At 59.4% G+C, this 23,534-nt stretch overlaps 2 protein-coding genes across 8 annotated transcripts; both read right to left on the minus strand.

Moving 5' to 3' along the window:
- Positions 1-209: 209 nt before the first annotated feature.
- C15H17orf99 (chromosome 15 C17orf99 homolog) lies at positions 210-11,042 on the minus strand. Its single transcript, XM_081804380.1, has 6 exons — positions 10,125-11,042; positions 9,686-9,718; positions 3,535-3,834; positions 2,087-2,356; positions 1,864-1,960; positions 210-846 (listed from the first exon to the last, which is right to left on the minus strand). Exons 1-6 carry the CDS (start codon positions 10,159-10,161, stop codon positions 840-842), a joined length of 744 nt encoding a protein of 247 aa, XP_081660506.1. The 5' UTR covers positions 10,162-11,042; the 3' UTR covers positions 210-839.
- Positions 11,043-13,645: 2,603 nt separating this feature from the next.
- Positions 13,646-23,469, minus strand: TMC8 (transmembrane channel like 8). Of its 7 annotated transcripts, none has more exons than XM_081804402.1 (16): positions 23,277-23,469; positions 21,141-21,399; positions 20,799-20,947; positions 20,280-20,429; positions 19,886-19,968; positions 19,220-19,356; positions 18,809-18,956; positions 18,391-18,561; positions 17,944-18,083; positions 16,456-16,579; positions 16,082-16,179; positions 15,732-15,915; positions 15,422-15,552; positions 15,172-15,330; positions 14,664-14,742; positions 13,646-14,154 (listed from the first exon to the last, which is right to left on the minus strand). In XM_081804402.1, the coding sequence occupies exons 2-16, from the start codon at positions 21,308-21,310 to the stop codon at positions 13,897-13,899; spliced, it is 2,181 nt and encodes a 726-aa protein (XP_081660528.1). In that variant the 5' UTR covers positions 21,311-21,399; positions 23,277-23,469; the 3' UTR covers positions 13,646-13,896. The 7 variants fall into 7 exon arrangements, 6 of the variants coding, with proteins under 6 accessions (XP_081660528.1, XP_081660527.1, XP_030885054.1 ...); XM_081804401.1 differs by having other exon boundaries at positions 22,761-23,469; XM_031029194.2 differs by lacking the exon at positions 23,277-23,469 and adding an exon at positions 22,002-22,082.
- Between the last annotated feature and the right edge of the window lie 65 nt (positions 23,470-23,534).

The raw sequence follows: 23,534 nt of genomic DNA on the forward strand, positions 1-23,534 counted from the left end.
TCCAAAACCCCAGGCCACAGCCTGGACGCACTCCCTGACTGGCCCGTCACTCTTTGCGTCTCTCTGGAGCTAAGCCTGGGGTGGCGTCGAGCCCCCCCCCCCCGCCCCGCCCCCGCCAAATCTTCCCCGGCTGAACCAGGTCCCGAGTATGTATGACTTTAGACTTCCATGCCCGAGATGGTGTGCGGACAGAAACAAAGTTTCCAGGGTGACAGGCAGAGGACAGGGTTTAATCCAATTCTCCTCCCCCAACACACCCCCAAATGGTTTAGAGCTTCTGAACAGAGAAGGCTGAGTGGGAATGGGGTGGGGGGTGCATTCTCTAGGGGCCACCAGCGGACAGGCAGGGAAAAACTCCAGACGCTTTTTGCTAGTTACAGGTGAGGATTAATGAGAGGGTGCTGGCCAGGGGAGGGCTGAGTCCTCTCAGGTGAGCTGGACAGTGACAGGTGAGTAGGTTGGGCCAGAGGACTAGGCCACCAGGAGATGGGAGTGCCACTCCTGGGAAGAGGGGAACAGCTGTGGGGGCGGTGGGTTGGTGCAGCTGGGCCTTTTCACAATGTACCCCACTTTCTCCAGACCTGCATGGATGGTGACAAGCAGCTGAGGGGTGAGGACAGGGGCCACACAGAGCCCCCCCTTCCTATGGCCTTCCCCTTCCATCACAGCCCACCCCATCCTAAAATCCTCAGCCTAACACCATGTGCGTTCATGGAAGAGCACCAGGCTCCAAGAATCCGGGCTGGCAGGTTTTTCTTCATGCAAATGGTGGGTCCTTTCTGTAGTGGACAAAGACCAGGGCCCTCCTGAGAGGACTCTGCCAAGCCTGCCTCTTCTGGTCACAGCCTTGATGACAAAGGAGTTAAGATTCCGGGTTAGGCAAATACACATCTCAGCCACCCCCTCCCAAGGCCTCTGGGAGTTTTAGGGTGCCAAGTGCATCAGCGCCCTGGGCAGCAGAAGGGCTGTAAGGCTTAGTCACCCCACTAAATGAAGGGGGAGGGAACTGAATCACCAAGAGGACAAGCGCTGGCCCCTGGTCACATGGCAAGTGAGAGCCTGGTCTCTATATCCCATTTTATAGAAGGGAACACGGAGGCTCAGAGAGGTGACACGGCTCTCCCACGAGTCTGCCTCTGGAAGGGACAGAGACGGGAGGGGGGACCCAGAGGTGAGACAAGAGGAGTACCAAGGACAGACAATGGCCACTGAGAAGCCTGGCCAGGGAGGGAGGAAGGCAACCAGGAGACGGCGGTATCCTAGAGGCCCAGGGAGGTGAGACGTTCACGGCGCACAGGTGACGGCTGCCAAAGGCTAGGCAGGTGGAGCACACAAAGGCCTGCGGGGCCAGGGGATGGACGACACAAAGGCCCTGGTCACTTTACAAGTCAGTGGGGTGAGAGCCTTGGAGAGGCGACCCTAGGAGGTCTGGCCCTGCCTCTTGTCACCAGCCAGGAAGCACCGGCCTATGTGGTTGCCATGGAGAGCAGAAGCCCCTGATCCACCCTGGTCCCCGGGGGGCATCATCCCTACTCCTGGCGTCCCTCTCCCTCCTCTGACCCCTCAGGAAGACGGGCGAATATGCCCCATCCAGAGGCCAGGGGACTCCATCACAGGGCTGCTGGGAGTGTTGGTCAGGGTCAGATAAAGCCAGGCTGTGCAAGCCCTCAGCAGGCACTTGGCACCCAGTAGGCCCTTCATAAACTTTTGCAAGTCATGCATGATCCACGTGGCCCTTTGTTTGCCCTGGAGGCAGCCCTGTCCTACAAACCCACCACCCGCTGCCTCCAGCCGGGCTCCTGGTGGCCCATATAGGCCACCCACCGTCCTCACTGTCCCCTACATCCCGCACCCATCTCCTACCTGGTCCACAAGGCCCGGCCCAGTAACCAAGAGGTGACAGCGGCAATGGAAATGAGGCTGCCAGCCAGCGCCACGATGGCCCCCTGGGGCGGCTGTCCTGCGAGGGAGGGGGGTGGTTGAGCTGGCCCCCCTTCTCAGCGCCCTTCCCTGCTCTTGGCCAAGGCGAGGAGGAGCTCTTCCACCTCCCACTGCTGCCCGTCTGGGAACCGAGGGGCCCTCTCACCGGGGGGCACCAGCTTGAAGGGGCTGGACTGGACACTGAGGTCATTTTCAGCCTGGCACTGGAGCCAGGTGGACGTGTTGGGAAGGGCGAAGGAGAAGTCGGCAGGCTGCCCATAGCTCGGTCTCTGCTGCATGTAGACGGACCCGTCCTTCCCCACCAGGCGGTAGGTGATGGGTGGGCTGCCTGAGGACACCCGGCAGGAAATCTCTACCCTGGGGCCGGATCCTCTGTCCAGCAAGGTGAAGGTAGCCTGCAGCTGGGACACGGGCTCTGGTAGGGTGGAAGAGGTTAGCACAGGCGTGGCTCGGTGACTTTCACACCCTCTCCCAAGCAAATTCCCTTGTTATAAAATGCCTACTGAGCCTGGAGGCCTAACTGTTATTACTCCCGCCTCCAAGCAGCCTTCCGGATTACCCCCTCCGTCTTGTGTCTGAGCTTCTATTCTACTTGCAGTGTGTACTACACAATTTCACATTTGGTATATTCTGGGTTGTCAGACTTACCAAATAAAAATACATACAGGATGCCCAGTTAAATTTTAATTTCAGGTAAATAATGACTATGTCCTGTGCAAAATTTATCTGGCAACCCAGTTTATATTCTTTCAGTCTTGGCTCTTTTACTGGAATAGTTCCTTCAGAATAAGAACTGTCACTTACAAGATTCTAGATTCTAGAATCCCCCGGGGCCTTCAGCCTAATGCTGTAAATAGCCTTACGGATGAGTAACAACCACCGCCCCTTGTGCCAAACTGACCACCTACTAGAAGCTTCCGCTGAATCCTTCCTGCCCTCCAGGGGTAGGAACTATTATTATTTTTGTTTTGCAGATGAAGCAACCAGGCCCACAGAGGTTGAGTGACTTGCCCAAGACCCACAGCCTCTAAGTGTCGAGACTTGAACCCTGACCATAGGGCTCCAGACCCTGGGCCCTCCTTCACTAGGCTGGCTCCTCTCAGGGGCGGAGTCAGGGGGCCAGGGGCCCACCACTGGCCTGGGCAACAACCTCCAGCTCCCCTCCCCCCAACCACACCCCGTGCCTCCCACCAGGAAGGACACCTGGGTTAAGATCAGAGAAGAAGTGGGAAGAAGACAGGTTTTGGGGCTGGGGCGACATTCTTAATCACCAAGGCTTTATATAGGCCAGGAACCACAAACCCCACCCTCCAGTTGTAGTGAAGATTCAACTAGACAAAGCACAAAAAATGCCTACTTTATCAGAATGAGGCCAGAGCTCAACTGATGGGACCCAGGCCCGGGTCACTTCTGTCCACCCCAAAGGCCCCTGCCAGGAGATGGTGCCCTGGAGCCCAGCCAGGAGCTACACTGTTCTGGGCGCAGGCCTAAGGGACCCAGAGTGGCCTTGGAGGTGAGCAACCTGTCCTGTCCCCAGCCTCCTGCCTTCTAGCCCAGACCCTGCCCCACCTCCAGCCCCCAGTGTGCACTCACTGGTCCACAGCTCCCAGTACATCTGCAGCTTGGTGCTGGCTGAATGCTCGCCCCAGGGGGAGACCGCCTTGCAGGAGTAAGTGAGCAGGTCTGGCCTGGACTTGAGCGTGATGTTGATGCTGAAGGAGGCCAGGTCTCTGGTCTTCACCACCTTCTTGGCGACCTCGGTGCCCTGACTCCCCCAGAGGGAGTAGGTGATGGGTGGGGGTGCCTGGGGTGAGTGGCACGTTATGGCCACCCTGCGGCCTCTGGGGAAAACCTCCAGGACTTTGTAGGCAATGAAGGTCTCAGGGGTGACTTCTGGCAGGTGAAAGGGTCCAAGGGGGAAGAAGGAAACCAATATCGATCAAGCACCTTAAGAAAATGCCGGTTTTGCAGTTCCTCAAAAAGTTAAAAAATTATCATATGACCTAGCAAATCCCACTTCTAGATATCTACCAAAAGAATGGAAAACAGGGACTGTAATGGCTACGTGTGTGCCCAGGCTCACAGCAGCACTATTCACGCTAGCCAGCAGGTGGAAGGAAGTAGCCCACGCGTCCGTCCGTGGATGAATGGATAAGTCAACCCTGGCCTGGCCACATGATGGAATAGTCCTCACCCATAAAAAGCAATGAAGTTCTGATCCATGCTTAGCACGGACGAGCCTTAGAAACATCACGTCGAGGGAGGTAAGTCAGACACAGAAGGTGAACTATCTTTGATTCCATTCACATGAAACGTCCCGAATAGGAAAATCCCGAAACAGAAAGCAGATTGCCGGTTGACAGGAGCTGGGGGAGGGGCAGATGGGGAGTGACTGCTTGTGGGTCGGGGCTTTCCTTTTGGGGTGATGAAATGTTTTGGAACTAGATAGGGTGATGGTTGCACAACACTGTGAATGCACTAAACGCTACTGAACCGTCACTTTAAAATGGTTAATTTTGTGTTATGTGAATTTCACCCCAATTTTGAAAAGGAAGGAAGGAAGGCAAGAAGGAAGGCAGGAAGGGAGGCAGGACTCCTGGATAAAAGTCTATCTCTGGGGTTTAGATTCTTTTTGCCCAGAATATTTTCCTACAAAAATAAAATGAAATTAGGATATGAGTAGGAAGCACAGAGAAGTTTGGGACACAGGTCAGGAGACCGACACTGAATTCAACTTCTAGATTCAATGAGCTGGTCGACTGTTAAGTGGCAGGGGAGAGGTGCTGGAGTCCTTCTTGCACATCACCATATGCAGGAAGGTGGCCCAAGGCAGGAGACCAGAAATCTACTGTTTGTTGGCTGAACGACTCCCTCCCACGAGAAGGCAGTTACTTGGTTGCACGCTGAACTGGTATCAGAGGCCTCCTCTCAGTGCCAGACCCAGCAGGGGACCTGGGATGCAGGGGAGCTGGCCAGGCCCCGGAGAGGTCAACATCTGGTTTAAAGGGACAGTCAGAAGGAGAGGGTAGAGGGTAGGACCCAGATCAACAGGGTTGAGCTGAGCCAGAGAGAAAGAGGCCACTTGGGAAAGCAGGATTTCCAGAGAGCAGGGAGGCCCTCAAAGGAGACTGGATGCTTCCAGCACCTGGGGGATGCAGGACCAGATGCTGGAGCACCTGGGGGACGCAGGGCTGGACCCACTCTCCAGCAGCACCCTGCATTCTTCCATCAACACTGCCTCTCTGCTTGGAAGTAACTAACTGCTCTGTTTTGCAGGTGGATCCTGGAGTTGATTTGATGCAGAAGACGTTTCTAAGAGCTTCTCTTGCAGCCCATACTGAATTCTTCCAGACAGAGGTGGGGTGGAAACAAAGCTGCCCCTCAACGGGGGTTTGGAAGGGAGGCTGCATTGTGGGCAACATTCTGTGCCTCTTCAAGGAGAGTGTGTAGGGGCAGCGCTTGGGGGGCGTAGAGGAAAGGGTTGATGAAATCGAAATATCATGTGCCTCATGCATCACCCTTGCCCTGCTGGGTGGGCACACTGGCTCTGGAAACCACACTGCCATCAGAAAACTGCTCACGGAGCAGAGAACTGGAAACAACTAGAAAGTGCTTCCTTCAGAGACATTTCCTAGGAATCCTAAAGGTTCTGACCACTAAGCATATTTCTTTCTAGACCAGTGGTTCTTGGCCAGGGGTGGTTTTGGTTTTGCTTCCAAGGGACCTTTGTGTCTGGAAGCATTTTTGGTTGCCATGAATGGGGGTGCTCCTGGTATCTAGTAGGTAGAGGCCAGGGATGTCACTAAAATATCCAATAACGCACAGGACAGCCCCATAACGGAATCGTCCAGTTCCGATGTCAAAAGTGTTGAGGTTGAGAAACCATGGTCTTGACAACCACCAGCAGCCTTCCAGAATCAGATTTCTAGCCCTGCCCAGGGCTGCACACACACCAACAGATGTTTTCTCATCTGTTCCTCTTTCTCAACGGCATGAGAACCCCCATAGTTTAGTACTTTTTTTTTTTTTCCCAAACAGGCTTTCACACCAAGTCTTGGATTTGAAGTAAATAAAGCCCTACGGAGCGTCCAGTGTGGTCTCTGGGGCGCTATTTTGCACACTGCCAACAGTAATTTTGTGGGTGCAACCTGGGGCCAAAGGGCCAGCTCCTCACTGCCCAGATGCTCTTGGGGCCCGAATCTCCCTCCACAGGGGAAATGGGGGCTCAGGGTGTTCAGTGTGATGACACTTTTCTTCACTCCCTTCATGGAGGGAAATGACTAATAAAAGTTAAAAGAAAAAGCTGGGTTGCTTTGGTTTCCATTTTGAGGGCCAATAATAGAAGCTTGATTTACATAAACTCACAGACCAGAGTCCCTTCTGACTGCACTAGGCCGCAGGGCATTCACTTTATATTCTAACAAGACTGGTGTGGTCTTTGTTGATCGTTGAGTTTATGCATTTAACCCAGAAATAATGAGAGGGCTGGCATTCAATTAAAAATTCATCATGTGCATTAGAGCATTGGAGGATGGGACGGCACACTCAATGTGATGAAGAGACAGGCCCACGCTCAGACCGGAAGCTGAGCCAAGCTGGGCTGGGCTGAGTGGGTGGCCACGCAGAGCCTCCTTCTGTTGCTAAGGAGAGAAGGAAGCCCCTTGGGGTGAAAGCGGGGACCTCGGAGCTGCCGCCCCAAGGCTCAGAGGCCCTTCAGGATCGCCCCCGCCTGTCTCCAGGCTTGTGTCTGTGATAACTAGAGGCTTAGAGATCTGAGTCCCAACCCTAGAGATCCAATGTATTAGACCTAAGGGGGGGTGGGGGTTGTTCCGGGATCTGATTTTGAACAAGCAGCCCACGTGTTGAGGGTTGAATTATGTCTTCCAAAAAAGATATGGTCAAGCCCTATCGCCCGGGTCCTGTGAATGGGGCCTTATTTGGAAATAGGGTCTTTACAGATGCACTCTGGGGATCGGTGGTGGATTAGCGTGGCCCTACTAAGAGGAGAGACAGAGACGCACACGCACGCAGGGAGAGGCCACATGAAGAGCAGGCAGAGGTTGGAGGGATGCTCTCACCAGCCATGAACTCCAAGGACTGCCAGGAGCCACCGGAAGCCAGGAGAGAGGAGACCTGGGTCAGCTTCTCCCTGCCGACACCACCCCCATCTCGGACCTCTAGCCTCCAAAACTAGGAGAGAATGACCTGTTGTTATCGTAAACCCCCCAGGGTGTGGTAATTCCTTACGGCAGTCCCAGGAAGTTACGACAGCACCCCCTCCAAGGGGTTCTTCTGAACACCGCTGAGAAACCACACAGGTTTTAGGAATACATGGAGGCCAATCCGTCAAGGTTCCTTTGCTCGCTCTCAGGGGGACGATCTAGTTTGAAACCGTGCTTCATCCAGATATCCCCCCTCTGAGTGAGAACACTCTTGTGCGTTCATGGCAGCCCCACAGGGTGCCCCAGGCCCCCAGGTCATCCTCCCTGCCCTGCCCCACCTCTTAGGAGGCTCTGCACATCCACCATCACCCCACCACCTCCCCAACCTTTCCGACCCTGGCATCCTCCCGCGGAGCCCTCAGGAACGTAGGCTCAGTTGGCACTCCGACACCTCACCGACGCCTACGGGAACCAGCCTCCCCCGCACCCAGGGCAGGGCCTACCCCGCGGTTGTCTCGGATGATAGGGTCCCCACAGCCTCCCCAGCACTGACCTGGGAGGACAGGGGTGGATATCCTCTTGGCATTTCTGGACTATTCTCCCTCCTCCCTCCCTACACACCAGGCTTGAACCTCATGTCTTCAGATGTATTCTACCCTGCTCCCCCGGGGTTAGTTACCTAGAAACACGCATCATTCCTTGAAGATTCCTGCCCCCCGCCGTTCCTACCACTCTCAATACCACACCGGCCACAATGCCTGGGGATTTCGAAATACATAGAGATCGTCTTTCCAACACCCTGGCCCTTCAGTTCCTCAACTTCCCATCTCTTGTGCCCCACTTCTTGCCCCCACGGGAGTGTTTAGCTGCATAATATTCCATGGTAAGGCTGCACTTTATTTGGTCACTCCTTCGAGTTGCTCAGGCCAAAAACTTTGGGATCATCTTCTCTGGCTCTGTCTTTCCCATCCCATCCTCCCAGCACACGCTGCTGGCCTGACCTTCAGGATATATCTTGATCACTTCTCCCGGGGGCTCTGGCGATCACCCAATCTCTCCTCTGGATCCCAGGAACAGCCTGATGGCTCCCCGGGATTCTACCCATGGTCCCCATCCCGTCTCTTCTCAACACAGCAGCCTTGAAGGGCAAACCAGACCTTGGCTTCCATGAAAACCCCACCCCCCGTAGCGACGTCCACCGAGCACTCCCTACTCAACCCTCCTCCCCATCGAGCTCTCCCCTCCCCACTGCTTCCTGCAGTCAGCACTCAGGCCTCCCAGGCTTTACTGGCTCCTTTGTGTCCCTGCTTGGGTGTCCCCTTCTCAGTGACAATCTCCCAACACATGCTGACCCTCCCCAACCCCCCGTGTTCCCTTCCATTCCTCCCTGCTTGCTTCTCTCTAGGACTTACTGGGTTCCAACACACTGTGGAAGGCGCTTATTGTCCCTATCATCTGTCATCTGTCTCCCCACCCCCGCGGCCCCGCCGGAATGTAAGCTATGGGAGGGTGGGGATCTTTGTTTTTTTCTGCACCCTGTGGATCCATCTTGGGGCCTAGAACAGTGCCAGGCACCAAACAGGTGCTCCTACAGTCTCTGTTGAACGAATGAATGATTTCCCAGCTGGCCTCTCCGGAGTTTAGTTAGCAAGGCTTGTTGGGCAAGAGTCTGAGCAGAAGTCAGGGGCGGAGGGGGGCCCACCAGCCCTGGCCAGGTACTTCTCGAAACGGGGACGCAAATGTCTGCCGCCTCCAGCCGCTCTCTTTTTAGCAGAAACACCAGGACTGACGTGTTTGTTTTTAAAGCAAATGAGGAAATGATAATTTTGCTTGTGCTGCATTCAAGCGAGACCCACCGTTCAGCGGAATAGAGACAGATGCCAGCTCTGTGACCCGGTGGCCCCGGCGAGGTGATGGTGGAGACAAGTCAGGGGGGAACACCACCCCGCAGCCTGGTGGAGAGGAGGAGGTAACCCACCACCCTGACCTTAAGGGTCACAGGGCTAGAAATGGGGGTGGGGCTGTGGTAGAGGGAGAGCTGGAGAAGGGGGGGGAGGAGGCAGGCATGGAGGAGGGACCAGGAGCGTCCCCTCCCCCTCGCTCTGTACCACCCCCTGGTGGAGAAGGGGCCCCGCGCCCTCCAGCTGCCTCTGAGAGTAAGCCAGACTCCGTCTGCAGGACCTCTGGGGAAGCCTGGACTTCCTCGGCCCCAGTGCCCCGCCGGGTGCCCCCAGCCCTCACTGGAATCACACCCACCCGGCAGATCTGCTCCAGATTGGGCACCCGGGGTAGATTGACTGGGATGTACCTGCCCAGGGACACGCTCTCGGCTCCCCTTCCTCCCCGCTCCGGAGCCCAGCTGGAAGCCAGCTCTCTCCTTGCCCCAAGTCCCCTGGAGGTCCCCCACTGGCCTGCCCTCCTGCTCCTCTCCATGCCCTCAAGGGCCCTGCAGGGGTTGAGGCCAAGTTCCAGAATTGTCCATCTGTCCACCCCCAGACACCCGCACACCATCAGCAACCTCCGCCAGCCACGGCACCCACCACGGCACCCGCCGTCTCCCTCAAGCGTGCTGGGCTACTCACCTACCTCCTGCTGCGCGGAGAAGCCGCTGGTGCCTGGAAGCGGGGGAGGGTGTGAAGGGAGTAAGCAGGGAGCCCAGGGTGGAGGGGAGGCCAGAGACCACCCAGAGAGCCTCCTGCCAAGGACAGAAGGGAGGCCTAGGACTCAACAAGTGTCTCCGCTCGCAGAAGCTCTTTTGAGGCCACAACATTCAGCATCATCAGCCGTTTTGTGGATGAGTAAATAGTGGGCCCAGCACAGTGAAGCAATCACTGGGCCACATTGTGCAGTAAGGGGCTGGTCTCAAGCCCACATCTCTCCCTCTCTGTCTCGTGCTTCTGGAAGTGTCTGTGCCTCCAGGTCCCTCTCCTATGCTCCCTGGCATCCCTGCACCCTCAGCCTGCTTCCCCAAGGCCCTGGCGGTGGTCCCTCCTGCCCCCAACGATGTCCCCATTAGCTCACCCAGCATGGCCAAGCAGAACAGCAGAAGGAGACTCATGCCTCTGCTGGGGTAAGGGCCCTCTGCTCAGGCTTGCAAGAGCTCCCTCAGCAGGGCCACCTCCACTCTGGGGCCCCTGGGATGCTCCTAGGGTGGGTGCCTGCAGCAGGGAGATAACCCGGAGGCCACGGCGCCCCATGGCCTCGGCAACCAGGGCTGGGCTCAGAAGAGCTAGGCCCCCACACCCTCTGGGGGGATTAGGAGGCCCCTGGGCCTTGGAGCCAACCAGGGCTTACACTCAGCCACCACTGCTGAGCTGTAGTGGGTTTGTTTGGCAGGAAGATGCCCGCGTCCTAACCCCTGGAATATGTATGTTACCTGGCAAGGGAGTGTTAAGGTTGCTGATCTTCTGATTTTGAGATAGGATCCTTATTCTGGACTATTGGGATGGGCCTGTTATCACAAGGGTCCTTCCCAACCCCCCAGGGGAGTCTGACATACACGCAGGAGACCTGCGGGGCTGGACCTGTTAGAGAAGCAGGCAGGAGAGGCCACCTCTGCCCATCTCACACTGGTTCATTAGTGACCACCTATTGGGCACCTGCTGGGTGGCTGGCACTGGGCTCGGCCCCCAAATTAAAGCTCAGACCAGATGAGGCCCCCGGTCACCCCAGGAGCGTGATACAGGGGGGAAGCTCAGAGAGGGGAGGGGTTTTTCCTCATGCCCATGGATAGGGGTCATTCCCCCAGGATCTGAACCCAATTCCAGCTAGAGCAGAAGGAGGCCAGCCCACATCACGTATGGTGGCATGGCCTTTTCAGCAGTCTCCAGCAGAGCTCACTGGATCTGGGGAGAAGGAAGGGTGGAGGGAGCCAGGAAGCTCTGAGAACACTAAGGCCAGACCTGGGCGGGACCCCTCAGGGCTGGGGGCTCAGGGCAGCCTGGAGCCCAGAGAGAATGGAAGGAGCCAGTGAGGTGTGGGCCAGGACCCAGCCAGCCCCACAGCTGACCCCTGGCACCTGCCTGCCCCAGGCAGCTGGGCTCCTCCCAAGCCAAGTCCAGGGCTGCTGGACAGGGTCACTTAGCTTGTGCAGAAAACGCCCATTTGGGCTGCCTTCCTCAGGGAAGATGGCCCACCCCCAGGGATCCATTTGCTTCCATTGGGGGCTGTTCTCTCCTGCAGAGCTCCACGGGTGGACTACACACCCACCCCCTGCACAGCCCAGGAATGAGCACCTGACCCAAGGAAGGCACAAACAGCCTTGCCCTCGGGTACCCTTGGCCCTCCTCAGGGAAAGCCGCGGAGGCCCGAGAGGTCTGGGCACTGTGGGAAGCTGGTCTAGCAGATGACCTGCCCACCTGGGAGCAGTAGCAGGGATGATAGGGAGCGGGGAGTGGGGCAGCCAGAGCCTGGGGGCTGATGTCCCAGAGCTCACCTGGGGACTAGATTCGTCAGTTGCCTTGGTGGTCCTCCGTCTGCCCTGCAGGCAAGAATCAGCATCTGTCACTTACCACCCTGAGTCCTGACTCACGCCCTGGGGGTGTGCCCTATGGACCCACCTGCCTCTGTGCATGTGGGGAGCGAGCATTCTCTCTTAGTTTCGTAGACAAATTCTCTTCCAGTCTGTCCTCGCTCTGCTGAAGTGGTTGGGGGAAGGAACTGAAGGAACCGAGGATGGAAGAGGGACAGAGAAATCGTCTAGCCTGCTGCCAATCCGTCTGCAAACACTTGTGGTTTTTTTCCTCCATGTTGTGCTCAGGGGATGAAGTTTGAGCTCAGGCGGCTCCTGAGAAGCCTCCTCCTTCCATCAGTGTATTTGCGGAGCAGGTCAGAGGAGAGCGTGGTGGGCCGACTCGAGAGACATTTCCCCTAGGCTTTCAGGGGGGATGCCCGCCCCAGCGACCACCTGTGTGCCATCAGACTGGAGTGTTTGCAGAGGAGGCTGGTTCTCCTCTGCATGTAGGACAGGACTCATGAGGACCCAGGTCACCTAGATTGTATGAAGTTGGGGCCATAAGAAAGCCTCAGTGCCTCAAGGCACGTGTCAGGACACTTGATAAGTAATTGCTCATTTAATCCTCACAGCCACTCAGAGGAGGGTGGTGTCAGCCCCACGTTTCAGCCAAGCAAACAGGCCCAGAGTTTGATTTCCCCAAGCCTCCCCAAGCTTGTCTTTTCCCGGTGTTGCACTTGGCTGGTTGTCAGTGAATGTCTGCCGAAGGCACGAGAAGGTGACCGGAAAAGGGCCTTGGTGTCCGGTGCAGCCTTCTACTGCTTGGGCACCATCGGCAGGGCCCCTGGGGGCTCATTACAAGACAGCGCTGGGCCTCACCCTTACAGTTTCTGTGTCAGGAGCCCCGGGGGGGTGGGGGCCGCTGAGAATCTGCATTCCTGCCAAGCTGCCTGCTGATGCTACCGCTGTGGGTCGGGGCCACACGTTGGCCCTAAGCCGCTTGCTAACAGTATGTGTCACTTTCACCGGGGACAGGCGGTGGCCCTCGGCTGATTGAGCTCATGCACTTGTTGACAGACTGACAGGTCATGTGACACTGGGTGAGTGAGAGAGGACAGCCACAGGGGAGGCGGGACCAGCCAAGCCTTCAAGGCCCACGTGAAGGCCTGAGGGCTCGAGGCCCAGCTGCTCCCAGGCTGGGAATCCTGCCAGGCGCCAGGCCCCTGGTGGAAGGAGAGGCTTTGCGAGCATGTCGTGGGGTTTCTCCTGGCCCTCCCTCCCGACAGTTCTTTAGGCCAGCGTTCTCAGCCCTGGCTGCCGGGGAGAGTCACCTGGCAGCTTTAGAGAGTCCCAATGCCTGGCTGCTGGCTGCACCTGGGCCAAGCATGTCAGCAGCCTTGGCACAGGGCCAGTCCTCTAAGGCTGAGAGCCACTGCAGAGGCAGGGGCCCCGAGGCCCTGGGCTGCATCCCCGCCCGCTGGCTCCACCCCCTTCCCAGGCCGACATTTGGTGTGTGTCTCAGTGCAGGTCTGTACATGCCCAGCAGCCTCCCGGGGCGCCTTCTTACCCACCACTCTTAAAGGCTGGCTGAACATGGCGGCGGGGGTGAGGGTGCACAGGGAGGGCTGGCGACAGGCCTGCAGAAGGTGTGGCCAAGGGGCCTCTGACCCGGGTTCCTGAGGGGGCCCACTTTGTTGATGTGGGGTCCTGGGCTGGAATGGACCGTGAGGCATCCTGCCAGGGAGAGGCTGGCCCTGGACCCTCTGTTCCTCGGACTCAAGGAAGCCCTGGAAGGTCCCGGGTCAGGGTCAGGAACGCGCCGTGCTGGAGCCGAGTTCAAGTGTCAGCTCTGTTGCTAGCCGACTCAAGCATTGCTTGTGGGGCTCACTGGTCTCACAGTGGAGAAGGGGCAGCAGGAGGCTGTGGGGCCCCCCGTGCCCTCAGAGCACAGCAAGCCCCCAGCGCAGGTTTGCTCAACTGTGGCCAGGCCTTGCCCTTCCCGCAGATGTTGCAGTGGTGCTCCCCACAGTGGGAGCACTTCTGAACACCCCCCCCCCGTGGATGTGTATTTATGAATTGCATTCAGGGGTTACTCTACTCATATATTATGTATATTATAAAACATTCAACAAAAACAGAAACTTTACAGGACTGAGGTAAAAATATAAATACAACTTCCCATATTTTCTTCCTGCTGCCCCTGGGCTCTACCCCGTCCTGCTGGAGGGCCCACTGAGAGCGACGGTCACCAGGGGGCAGGAGCTTGGGGCCCGGGGCACTCTGGTGCGGGGGAGGTAGATCGGGCCCTGGGGAGGCTCCGGGAGGAAGCCGGGGTGGGTGCTACAGCTCTGAGCCGCTGGGGAAGCGGAATCTAGGGGCGGGGACCGGGGCACCGCCTGGCCTGGCGGGATCCTCGAGACAAGGTCCCGGCCTGGGGACCCTGGGGCCCGGGGAGCCGGGGCACGGGAATCCAGGGCAGAAGGACCGCGGGCGCGAAGCTCTGGAGTGAGGGGACTCGGGCCCCACAGAACCGCCGGAGCCCGGCTCCGGTAGCAGCCGCGACAGGTCCTCCACCAGGTGCCACTTCTCCTGGACTTGCTGTGGGGACGGGGTGGGGAGCGAGCGACCGGTTACGAGCGGCGCCTCCTCCCAAGAGCCGGCCGCAGCTCCGCGGTCCGCCGTTCCGGGTCCCCTGCCAGGCCCCCGCCCGAGGCCCCGCCCAGCACAAGCCGCGCCCCCAACCAGAGGCCACGCCCCGCCACGGTTCCGCCTCCAGTCGGCCCTCAGGTCCCGCCCCAGCTAAACCAAAGACCACGCCCCTCCCGCAAGAGTCCCGCCCCCAGAATAGGCCACGCCCCGTCAGGGTTCCGCCCCCGCCCGGTCCGAGACCACGCCCCCACCAGGGGCCTGCCCACGCCCGCCACCTAGAGCCGGAGTTCGAATGTCAGCTCTGCGGCTAGTTGATGCGGGTTATGCTCCCGCTGTAGCATCCTATCAACTACAAACCGTGTCCCAAGCCTAAGGCCATACTCCCGTCACGTGGCTCCCGGCCTGAGGCCACACTCCAGGGCGAGGTCTGGCCCCTCCCCAGCCCAGCGGACACTCACCCACACCAGCTGCTTCCGGAGCCCCTGGATGGCCCTCGCATTGGCCTGGGACTGGGAGACGCAAACCGTCAGGACAAGGCTTTGGACAGACAGGGATCCAAGGTCAGTCATCCCTGGATGGCAGGCGCCTCCCCCTCCTTTCTCTCTCCCCACCTCAGTTTCTTCAAAATGCCTCCTGGGGTTCTTCTCTCTGCAGACCCCTTTATCTCTCCTCTCCTTGCTCCGCGGGCAGCCCCTTTCCTCCCCAGGACAGGTTTTCAGTGTGTCTGCAGGAGGCACTGTGTTTCCCCCTTGATTATATATAGTACCTACTTTACAGGTGACATGCTGAGGGCGCTACCCAGGGCTACCTGTCTTTGGGCCCATGCCCCGTCCTCTGGGACCCTGCCTCCTGCCTGTCCTTGTCTGGCCCCCATGAGATCCCATGAGACTGCCTGGGGGTGCCCATCGAAGGAAGGACCCCCTCCCAGGTGTGCCCTCCCTTGGCCCATGCTGCCCTGAGAGGCACCTGAGCAGGATGAGGAAGGGGAAGCTGAAGGCGTGGGAGCCGAGGTAGTGGAGGACGCGCTGGCCAGGGGGCGGGAGCCGGAGGGCCACCAGCTCTGGGACCACCTGCCAGGGGGCCGAGTAGTTGGTGAAGAGGCCACAGTCCCAGGAGGAGCGGATGCTGGGTAGAGACAGCCAGAGTGGGGCTGGTGTCAGGGCCCCGGGTGAGGAGCTCCCTGCCCACCAGCTGCAGGCGCCTCTGCGGCCCTCACCTGCTGACCACATAGCCCAGGGGCATGACGGCCAGGAGCAGGCCCAGGATGAGCACCAGCTGGAAGAAGAAGGTGGAGCTGGAGGCGCGGAATCGCCGAGGAGAGGCCTTGGAGTTCCTCATGAGGGTGTACTGGGGGCAAACGGCACATGGGGGTCGTTAGCCAGTTCGCAGATGCCAAGGAGCCCGAGGCCCAGGGAAGTGACGCTGAGGGGGCGGGCAGAAGCAGGACGTGAGACCTGCCTGGCTGATGGGGACTCCACGTGCCCACGCAGGTGCACTGGGCCCCCTCCCAGCCCGCGAGCGCTCACCTTCTTGATGTAGAAGGTGAGGAAGATGAAGACGCTGTTGAGCAGGGGCAGCAGGGGGCAGTAGAAGAGGCCCATCCAGGTGATGGTCTGCCCCGCCACAATGTCCAGGACATTCTTGGGCACCAGGAATTCTTCCCGGTCCAGCCAGGCCCAGAACGGGCCCGAGAACCGCTCCACCAGCAGCCTGGGGGCGGGGAGTGTCCCGGCACCCACATCAGTCACGACCACTGACCACCCCACACTCACTCACACAGAGACACGTGGGAAGAACTGCTCACCCTTGGCCGTGGCCAGCGGCCACCCCCAGACAAGCCCCGTTCTCCCCACCGTGGGGGGGCCCCATGTCTCACCTCCTAGGCAGGCTGACAAAGAAGGCAAAGGCCACCGTGAGAAGGAAGTTGAAGATGCTCAGCTTGTACAGCTCTTCCCCGACCGCGTTCTCCCAGCACTGGAGCGGGGGGGGGGGGGGGGGGACCTGTCAACCCCAGTCCCCAGCTGCCCCTTACCCACCCACTGGGGGCCTCTGTGGTGTAGGAGCCTGGCCTGGACCTGATATGATTGCTAAGTTAGAACCCGGGCCTCCGGGGTGAGATCTGAGCAGGGAAACCCCACAGCCAGCGCATCGTGTGCTGTGAACGGCGCCCCCTGGAGGTGTGCTGCTCTCGCGCAAAGGTGAGACTGGAGAGGGACAGGAGGGACAGGCTTTGATGGAGCCACCAGCCACCTGGTAATCACAGGCGTTGTAGCCGTAGGACACACAGCTGGTCTTGTTCGTGCCAAGGCACAGCACGGTCTGGCCCAGAGAGAAGGAGAACATTCCCAGGCTGGCCAGCTTCAGCACGACGCACCTGGGGGGCGGGACGGTGTCAGGGGGAGGGGCTCAGGTGCATGGGCGCATTCCACCCACGTTACGTGTGTGGCCGAGCTCTCTCTGAGATCATGTCTCTTCTGGGTCCAGCCCCCTCTAAATCCAGAGCCCAGCCTCCTTCCAACCTGCTCTGTCCGTGGCAATCTTTCCCAAAGTGTGTTCCCCAGAATCTCGGTCTCCAGATGATTCACGAGAGAAGGGTTCTGTTTTTTAAATCAGTTTGGCAAACACTGTGGAGTCCAACTACCCTCCCCCACCCACTCAGTTTGGAGTTTTGCAGGCACATATGGGCCTTTCATATTCTTATAGCAGGGGAGATCTTTCATCTCCTGCCTATTAACGCCCTAGCCCACTTACACCATCTCATGTGTCACACACATGAGCATCACCACTAAATAATGCAGCACTGGACCACACAGGTAGGATGGCTTACCCCCAAACTGTCACATGCCCATTATATCTAAGTGTGGACTTTCAGTGATGACAGGCAACAGAAGTCTGCCTGGGAACGGTGGGTCTTCTGTTGAGGGAGCCTGGGAGGCAAAGTGGTGGGAGGGCGTTGATTTTTTAAATCTTTCATCCTTTGGAGCATTTTGAACTTTTTACCATGTGCATGTGTTACTACCTGCTCCCAAAATAAAGCTTCAAACCACAGTCAACCTTGCAGGAAAGCTGAATGGGTTCCAACAGCTTCTGCACTAGGGAAGCAGAAGGGAAAGCAGACAGCCAAGTGGGGGGGGGCGTGGCAGACAGAAAAGCAGAGCTGGGGTTCACGGGGGCGGGGGAGCTCAGAGAGGGGCTTTGGGTCCAAGGCAGGATCCTGGTCCTGAGAGGGGCAGAGCAGAGCATGGGGCTGGAGGAGGGCTTGCACGTGAACACACATCCAGCAGGCATAGTGAGCTTGCCTTTGGCTGAGGCATTGACCCCTAAGAGCCTCAGTTTCCTCATCTGTCAAATGGGGCTGAGGATGGTCCCCACTTCACAGGTCATGTGAAGGTTGTCAAGGGCTGTAAACCCTTGGGGCGTATGGGAGCTGGGTGCCTCCCATACTCCTGGTTTCCCTGTGTGCGGAGCTGGCTCCCAACCCCCTCTGGCTGTTTTGTCACTGGCCCCTCTGAATGGCTGGTGCGTGGCGCGGGCTGCTGGCTGGCTTTGGATGGAAGGTACCGGAAAACCTTAGATGGAGGCTCCTGAGATGGTGTTTTCTGGAAGTTCCTGCATGCCCTCCCTTGCTCAGGCGCCCTGGTACCTGGTAATGGCCCAGATGGACAGCAGCACACAGCACCCTCCTTACCCGACCCTCCACATGCTGTCCCACCCATCACCCCCAATGGTGGCACTCACCAGATGAGGGCGAGGTTGACCTCCGTGTTGGGAGGGTAGTTCTCCAGCTGGATGAGGAAAACAAAGAGCAGGGGCCCCAGAAAGTTGACCAGGGCGATGACCCCAGGGGGCAGGTACTGCAGCAGCACAAACAGGGACTCCTGTAGGGGAAAAGCAGGTAAGGGGGTATCCCGGGGCTGGAGGGCCCCCAGCAGCACCCTCATGCCCTATAGCCCCCTCAAGTGTCCCCCTGGTGCAGGCCTGCCATCAGGAAGCCCACGGACTATTCCAGAGGCAGCATGGCAGTTGGGGGATATCACAGGTAGAGGCGGCCTGGCCGATCATGACCTTAGGCAAATTGCGTCAACCTCTCTGAGCCTCAGCTTGCTCATCTGCCAAGTGGGACCATCCTGTCTCCTGCCAGAGTTCTGGCCAGGATCAAATGAATGCATGTCCGTGGCCTGGCACCTCTTTGTTGTCCTGCGAGTACTTGGTGGCCCAGAAGATGGCACTGATGGCTCCAGCCACCAGGAGCCCGATGAGGACATTGACCCGCAGGTAGGTGAGCAGGTGGCAGGCCCTCTGGGTCCGGGTCTCCTGCTGCACCAGCAGCAGCCGACGCCTTTCCTCCAGCTCCACCTGTCACGGGGGTGGGGACACAGACGGTCAGGGCCGGCCCTGGCCGGCAGGGTGCTGCGTGGAGGGGGGGTAGGGGGTGGCCAGGTCCAGGTCAGTGTTCGTGGGGAGACAGGCTGCCAGGATCCAGGCAAGGCTGGTGTGACCCTGGGGCAGGTGCGCGCACACTCCCAAACCACACCCACTCACACGCATAGTCACACATGCTCGTCCACGCATCCACGTGCACACACCGGACCCTCGCACACACCTTGAACTCGTTGCTGATCTCATGCTTCTTGATGGTGGCTGCTTCCTGTCCCCGGATACAGAAGTCCCAGGAGGAGAACACTTTGACACTGACGGGTGACTTGTAGTCTTGGCCCAGAAACAGCCTCTGTGGCAGCCCCTTCACCATCCTGGAGGGAGTAGGAGGCCGGGGCCCATGGGGGAGGGGCCTCCGCCTTGGCTCCGGTCTGGGGTGGGAAGTCCCTGATGGCCCCGGGTGCACGCTTGGGTCAGGAGTGGGGGTACAGGGGCGGTGTCCCTGAGCCCTGCAGCTGGGGACACACCATCCAGGCCCTGAAACCACTGATGAGCCTGCCTGAACAGAGGCCAGGGCCCTCCTGCTACTTTGGGGGTGCCACGCCAAGGGAGGGGTGACCAGGCGCTCCGCTCTCACCGCTGCAGAATCCCAGAGAAGCAGAGCAGCAGGCAGGCCAGGGGGCTCAGGAGGTAGGCCAGGCGGATGCTGTACGCCGAGCTGCTCTCGGGCCCCGCCCGGTAGGCGCCATAGAAGAGGTAGGTGTTGGTGAAGGCCTGGGGATGTGGACGATAATAACCGGGTCATGCGGGCTGTGTGCTAAGTGCTTCCCATGTCTTCACTCTCTAACTCTCACAGAATCCTCATCAGGGAGGGAGGGAGAGCATCCCCCTGTCACAGTCCCAGAGCAGTTAGCAACTTGCCCAAGGCCGCACAGCTTTGAGGAAGAGACAGGACTGGAATACAGGAGTTTGCATGGCAACCACTCAGTGGCTTCCAGAGATGAGGGTGGGGTGGTGCTTATCCCACAGGCCCTGACACTTTTCCCCTCTGTCCTTTGCACCCCCACCCCAGCTGGGTCCTGAGGGCCATGCACAGATGACCATGGCCCTGGGCTGTGCATACTGGCCTCAACCTCTCTCTGACCCCACCACTGTCCCTGCCAGCCCGTTTATGTAAAACTGTTCCCCTCAAAGCCAAAATGTCTTTGGAGGGATGGGGGTCCTCTGAGACTGCGGTCCCCTGGGGCCAGTTCTCCAGGTCCTCCAGCCCTCCTGGTGCAGAGCCAAGACGGAGCCCACTTACCCTGCCGGTTAAAACATTCCAAAGTTGATTGTGGAATCTGGGAACACCAGTCTGGGGCTGGAGGCTACCAGGGCACTGGAGGGCTGTCGGGAGGGAGAGGGGACCAGTAGGGAAGGGACCCCAAGGCATTGGTGAGGCTCTGTCCCTATCTACTCCATAGCACCCCCCCCCCATCCTGGGGCGGTCTGAGCAGGGCCCTGAAGAGGTGTCAGGCATGCACAAGGCACGGTCAGGGAGAGTACCCGGGGTGGACCCAAGCAGGACGATGCCCAGGATTGGGACACAGAGGGTCAGGGCTGTCCCAACATTCTGAGCCCTGGACCAGCCCCTCAGGGTCCTCAGGGTGCAGGTGCGCGCTCCAGGACTTTATTCCCTTGGTGGGCTGGGCACTCACTGAAGTTAAGGGAGGGGCCTGTGTCGGGGGGGCGGAGCCAGACCAGGGGCAGCAGGACGAAGCCGGCAGTGAGAAGCAGGGTCAGAAGGTTGAGCAGCAGCAGGAAGCGAAGGAAGGTGAAGTAGGACTGGATTCCGGTGCCAAAGAGGCCTATGAGGAGAGCAGCAGGTCCTTCAGAGCCGCACCAAGCCAGGAGCGCAGCTGAGAATCCGAGGGCGACCAACCTAGCAGGGTGGGGGTGACCAGGCCTGCCTGGACCTCGGATCAATGGCCGAGTCCTGGAGGCTCCCCTAGCAGTACCTCTGAGAGCCACCAGGGGGTGCTGTCATCTGCCTAGTTTTGCGCCCCGGCTCTGGGCCAAACGGGGGCGTGAAAGGATGGGGGGCGTTGTTTGGTGGTGGGGGGGTTGTTTGGTGGGGACGCAAGGGACAATGGCAAGCGGGATGGTGGCCTCGGGTTTCTAAACCGGACATTGAGACTCCAGAGAGGGGAGGGGGGAGGTGGGGGTGCGGGTCCTACCCCCTATCTCGTAGAGAGCCCCTTCCCAGAGCCCAAAGCCCCGGGCCAGCCGCTGCGCCGCCTCCCCTAGGCGCCGTCCCGCAGTCTGCCGCCTGCTCCGCCATCGCTGCCAGCAAGAGGTCTTCACCCCCTCGGGCTCCCGCAGCTGCCTGGGATGGGGTGGTGACGGGGGCGGCCTTGAGTCACCCACTGTGCCCACCAGGCCAGGCAGAGCAATGCCAAGGGCCAGAGGAGCCTTCCCACTGCGGGTGACTTCCACCCGCATCCAACAGGTGCATCCTGTCGGTGCTCCACCCACCCCCACCATCTGGCCCCCACCGTGTCCCGCCCTGGGGAACCCACCGGATGAGGCGCTTGTCCACCATGGCATAGGGCAGCTCCCGCACCAGGGCCTGGGAGGACCACAGCCGCTCCATCTCCTGCTCCCATAGCTCCTCGGCCCCTGGCTCAGGTTCTGGCTCCACGAGGGCCTGGCCGGACTGCACTGACCACTGCCTCAGCATCTCTGCCATGGGGTTGGGGTTGGGGGCGCTGGGCTACAATCCCCCACCTCCTAGAAGGGACGTGGGGTGCCTGCTGGGTGAGCTTCAGGCTCTTGGCCCTGGCACAGCCAGAGATGAAGAGAGAGAATTCAGTTGGAGCAGATCTGGACGGGGTCCCCGTCCACATCTCAAAGCAACACACTGCCAGAGGCCTCAGTTTCCCTGTTTGTCAATGGGGAGAAAGGTCCAAAGGGCATGGAAAGATGGGACTGTCCCAGACAAAGACAAAGCCAGGTGTGGCCACAGATAAGTGCGATGGGGTCCAAAGCTGCTGCACCCCAGTCACACCTGCTGCCTGTGGCCAAAGGCCTTCGGGGTCACCCCTCGGCAAGACAATTCCAGCTCTTCTCCCCTTGCTACTTCTCCCAGTGGGAACAGGCCCCTGTCCCAAACCCTGACAGTTCCTAGAATCCATATCCTGCGGGATTTGGATGTGCTGGGACCCCCTTGCGCCTGCTACCTGGGGTCCAGCCCCCAGGACTGGGTCTGCCCCGCCCCCCGGGGAACCGCAGATGCGGAGGCGTGGCTACAGCCCCCAGACTTGGGGAGGGGACCCTAGCGCGGCGGCCATAACCCCCATCCCTCAGCAGCCCCACCCCCTCGGTTCTCTCTTTCACCCCCTCGTGCTCTGCCTCTTCCCCCCACTCTGCACCCAGCTCACCTGGGGACAAGGGACCAAGTCCCCGGAGGAGCCCCCTCGTTGGACCGGCTCCCGCCACGTCGGGCGGGACTGTGAGGGAGCCGGGGGAGGGGTCACATGACAGGAACCCCAGCTCTCCCGCCATCTCCTCCCCCCTGCACTTCTCGCCCCCACCTCGACAGCTTCCTTCGCTTTCACTGGGGCCCCCACTTCCTGCGGCGCTCGGGGCAGGCGGGCAGGTGGGGCCCGCGGGGTCGGGGTCGTCCAGGGGGTAGGAGGTGGGGGTGGGGGGTGTCCCGCCCGTCCGTCCCCGCCGCTCCTGCGTGCTCGGTCCCTTTACGCCTGCGGAGCCCGAGCTGGGGCCTGGCCGCTTATCTGCCCGTGGCAGATTGTCCCCGGGGGAGAGTGAGATAGTGACAGAATGGGTGGGCCCCATCACTTCGGGCTGCTCGGTTTCCAGAAGCCTTTGGCGTTAATCCTCAGCTTCCCGCCTGGGTCACTGGCCTACAGTAAGGGCTCAGGAATCCGTGCCGTTCGTTCCTGCTAGGCAAGATGTTTCAGAGCCATCTTGGCCGTTTCTCTCTCCTGGGATCCCCTTTCCTCCTTGCTCCCTCTCCACCTCCTTCAGGGCCCAGTCCATCCAGCTGAGTTCTGGTAGCTTCTCTGCATCCCTGCCTGGATCCCCTCATTTTCCAAGCCCCTCCTTTATGCCAGGCTCCAAGCTGGGTGCTGGTGCCCAACACACAGTGGGCTCAGAGAGTGGGGGCAGGGTGAACAGACCAGCAAAAGAATATGTCAACAGGAAGTGGCAAGGGCTCCAACAGGGTTCAATCCAGGAAGGCTTCCCACAGGAGGTGACCTGCAAGTTGGGCCAGGGTCATGCGAGTACCACATGGCTGGAGCAGGGTGTGCAGGGAGGGGCATCAGTGTGGGGAGAGGCAAGGGCTGGGCAGGCCCCGTCTTCATGCGGAGGTGCCTTGTGCCAAGATCCAGCCCGAAGTAACCCATCTGAGGACCCCACTGACAGCTGCAAAAAAAGCCCCAACGCTGACCCCTCCAACTTTGTCCAACTTCAGGTCTGCAGACCCCTTTACCACTTGCATTACATCTTTTCATTTGGGAATCCTGGCTTTGCCCACCTGTTCTCCCCTCCAGGAGGGCTCTCTCCTTCCTTTCTGCCCTCCACCCTGCCTGCCTCTCAAGGCTTCCCCCCACCTGGACGGTCCCCCCCCCCACACACACACTGTCCAAATCCCACCCATTCTCATTCCAATCTCTGGGAGCCTCCCCTCTGACCTGCCAGGCTTTCTTAAAGTCAGGTTTCTCGTGGAGCTCCGGGGTGGACCAGACTCAAGCCCTGGCAGAGGACACCCCAAGGGGCTGATGAACGTCACCACCTGTTTGCTCATCTGTGAAGCAGGGAGTAGGTGTCCACCTCCCTGGCTTATGGGAGTAACTAAGAAACCAGCAGAGGGGACAGTCACAGTGTCAGGCTTTCCTGGGGCTTGCCCCTCCTCCCCACCTAGCACACAGGAAGTGCGCCAGAACTGTGGT

This window comes from Leptonychotes weddellii, chromosome 15, assembly GCF_054177405.1.
Source record: "Leptonychotes weddellii isolate Sample4059 chromosome 15, ASM5417740v2, whole genome shotgun sequence".
Lineage (NCBI taxonomy): Eukaryota > Metazoa > Chordata > Mammalia > Carnivora > Phocidae > Leptonychotes > Leptonychotes weddellii.

Coding starts and splice junctions, on each gene's coding strand:
- TMC8 (XM_081804402.1), bottom strand. CDS start 21,310: ATGGCAGAGATGCTGAGGCAGTGGTCAGTGCAGTCCGGCCAGGCCCTC. Junction 19,357..19,885: donor GGAATGTTTTAACCGGCAGG/GTAAGTGGGCTC, acceptor CCACATCCCCAG/GCCTTCACCAACACCTACCT. Junction 16,180..16,455: donor ACAACGCCTGTGATTACCAG/GTGGCTGGTGGC, acceptor CCCCCGCTCCAG/TGCTGGGAGAACGCGGTCGG.
- C15H17orf99 (XM_081804380.1), bottom strand. CDS start 10,161: ATGAGTCTCCTTCTGCTGTTCTGCTTGGCCATGCTGG. Junction 9,719..10,124: donor GTTCTGCTTGGCCATGCTGG/GTGAGCTAATGG, acceptor CCCCGCTTCCAG/GCACCAGCGGCTTCTCCGCG. Junction 2,357..3,534: donor GTACTGGGAGCTGTGGACCA/GTGAGTGCACAC, acceptor CCACCCTACCAG/AGCCCGTGTCCCAGCTGCAG.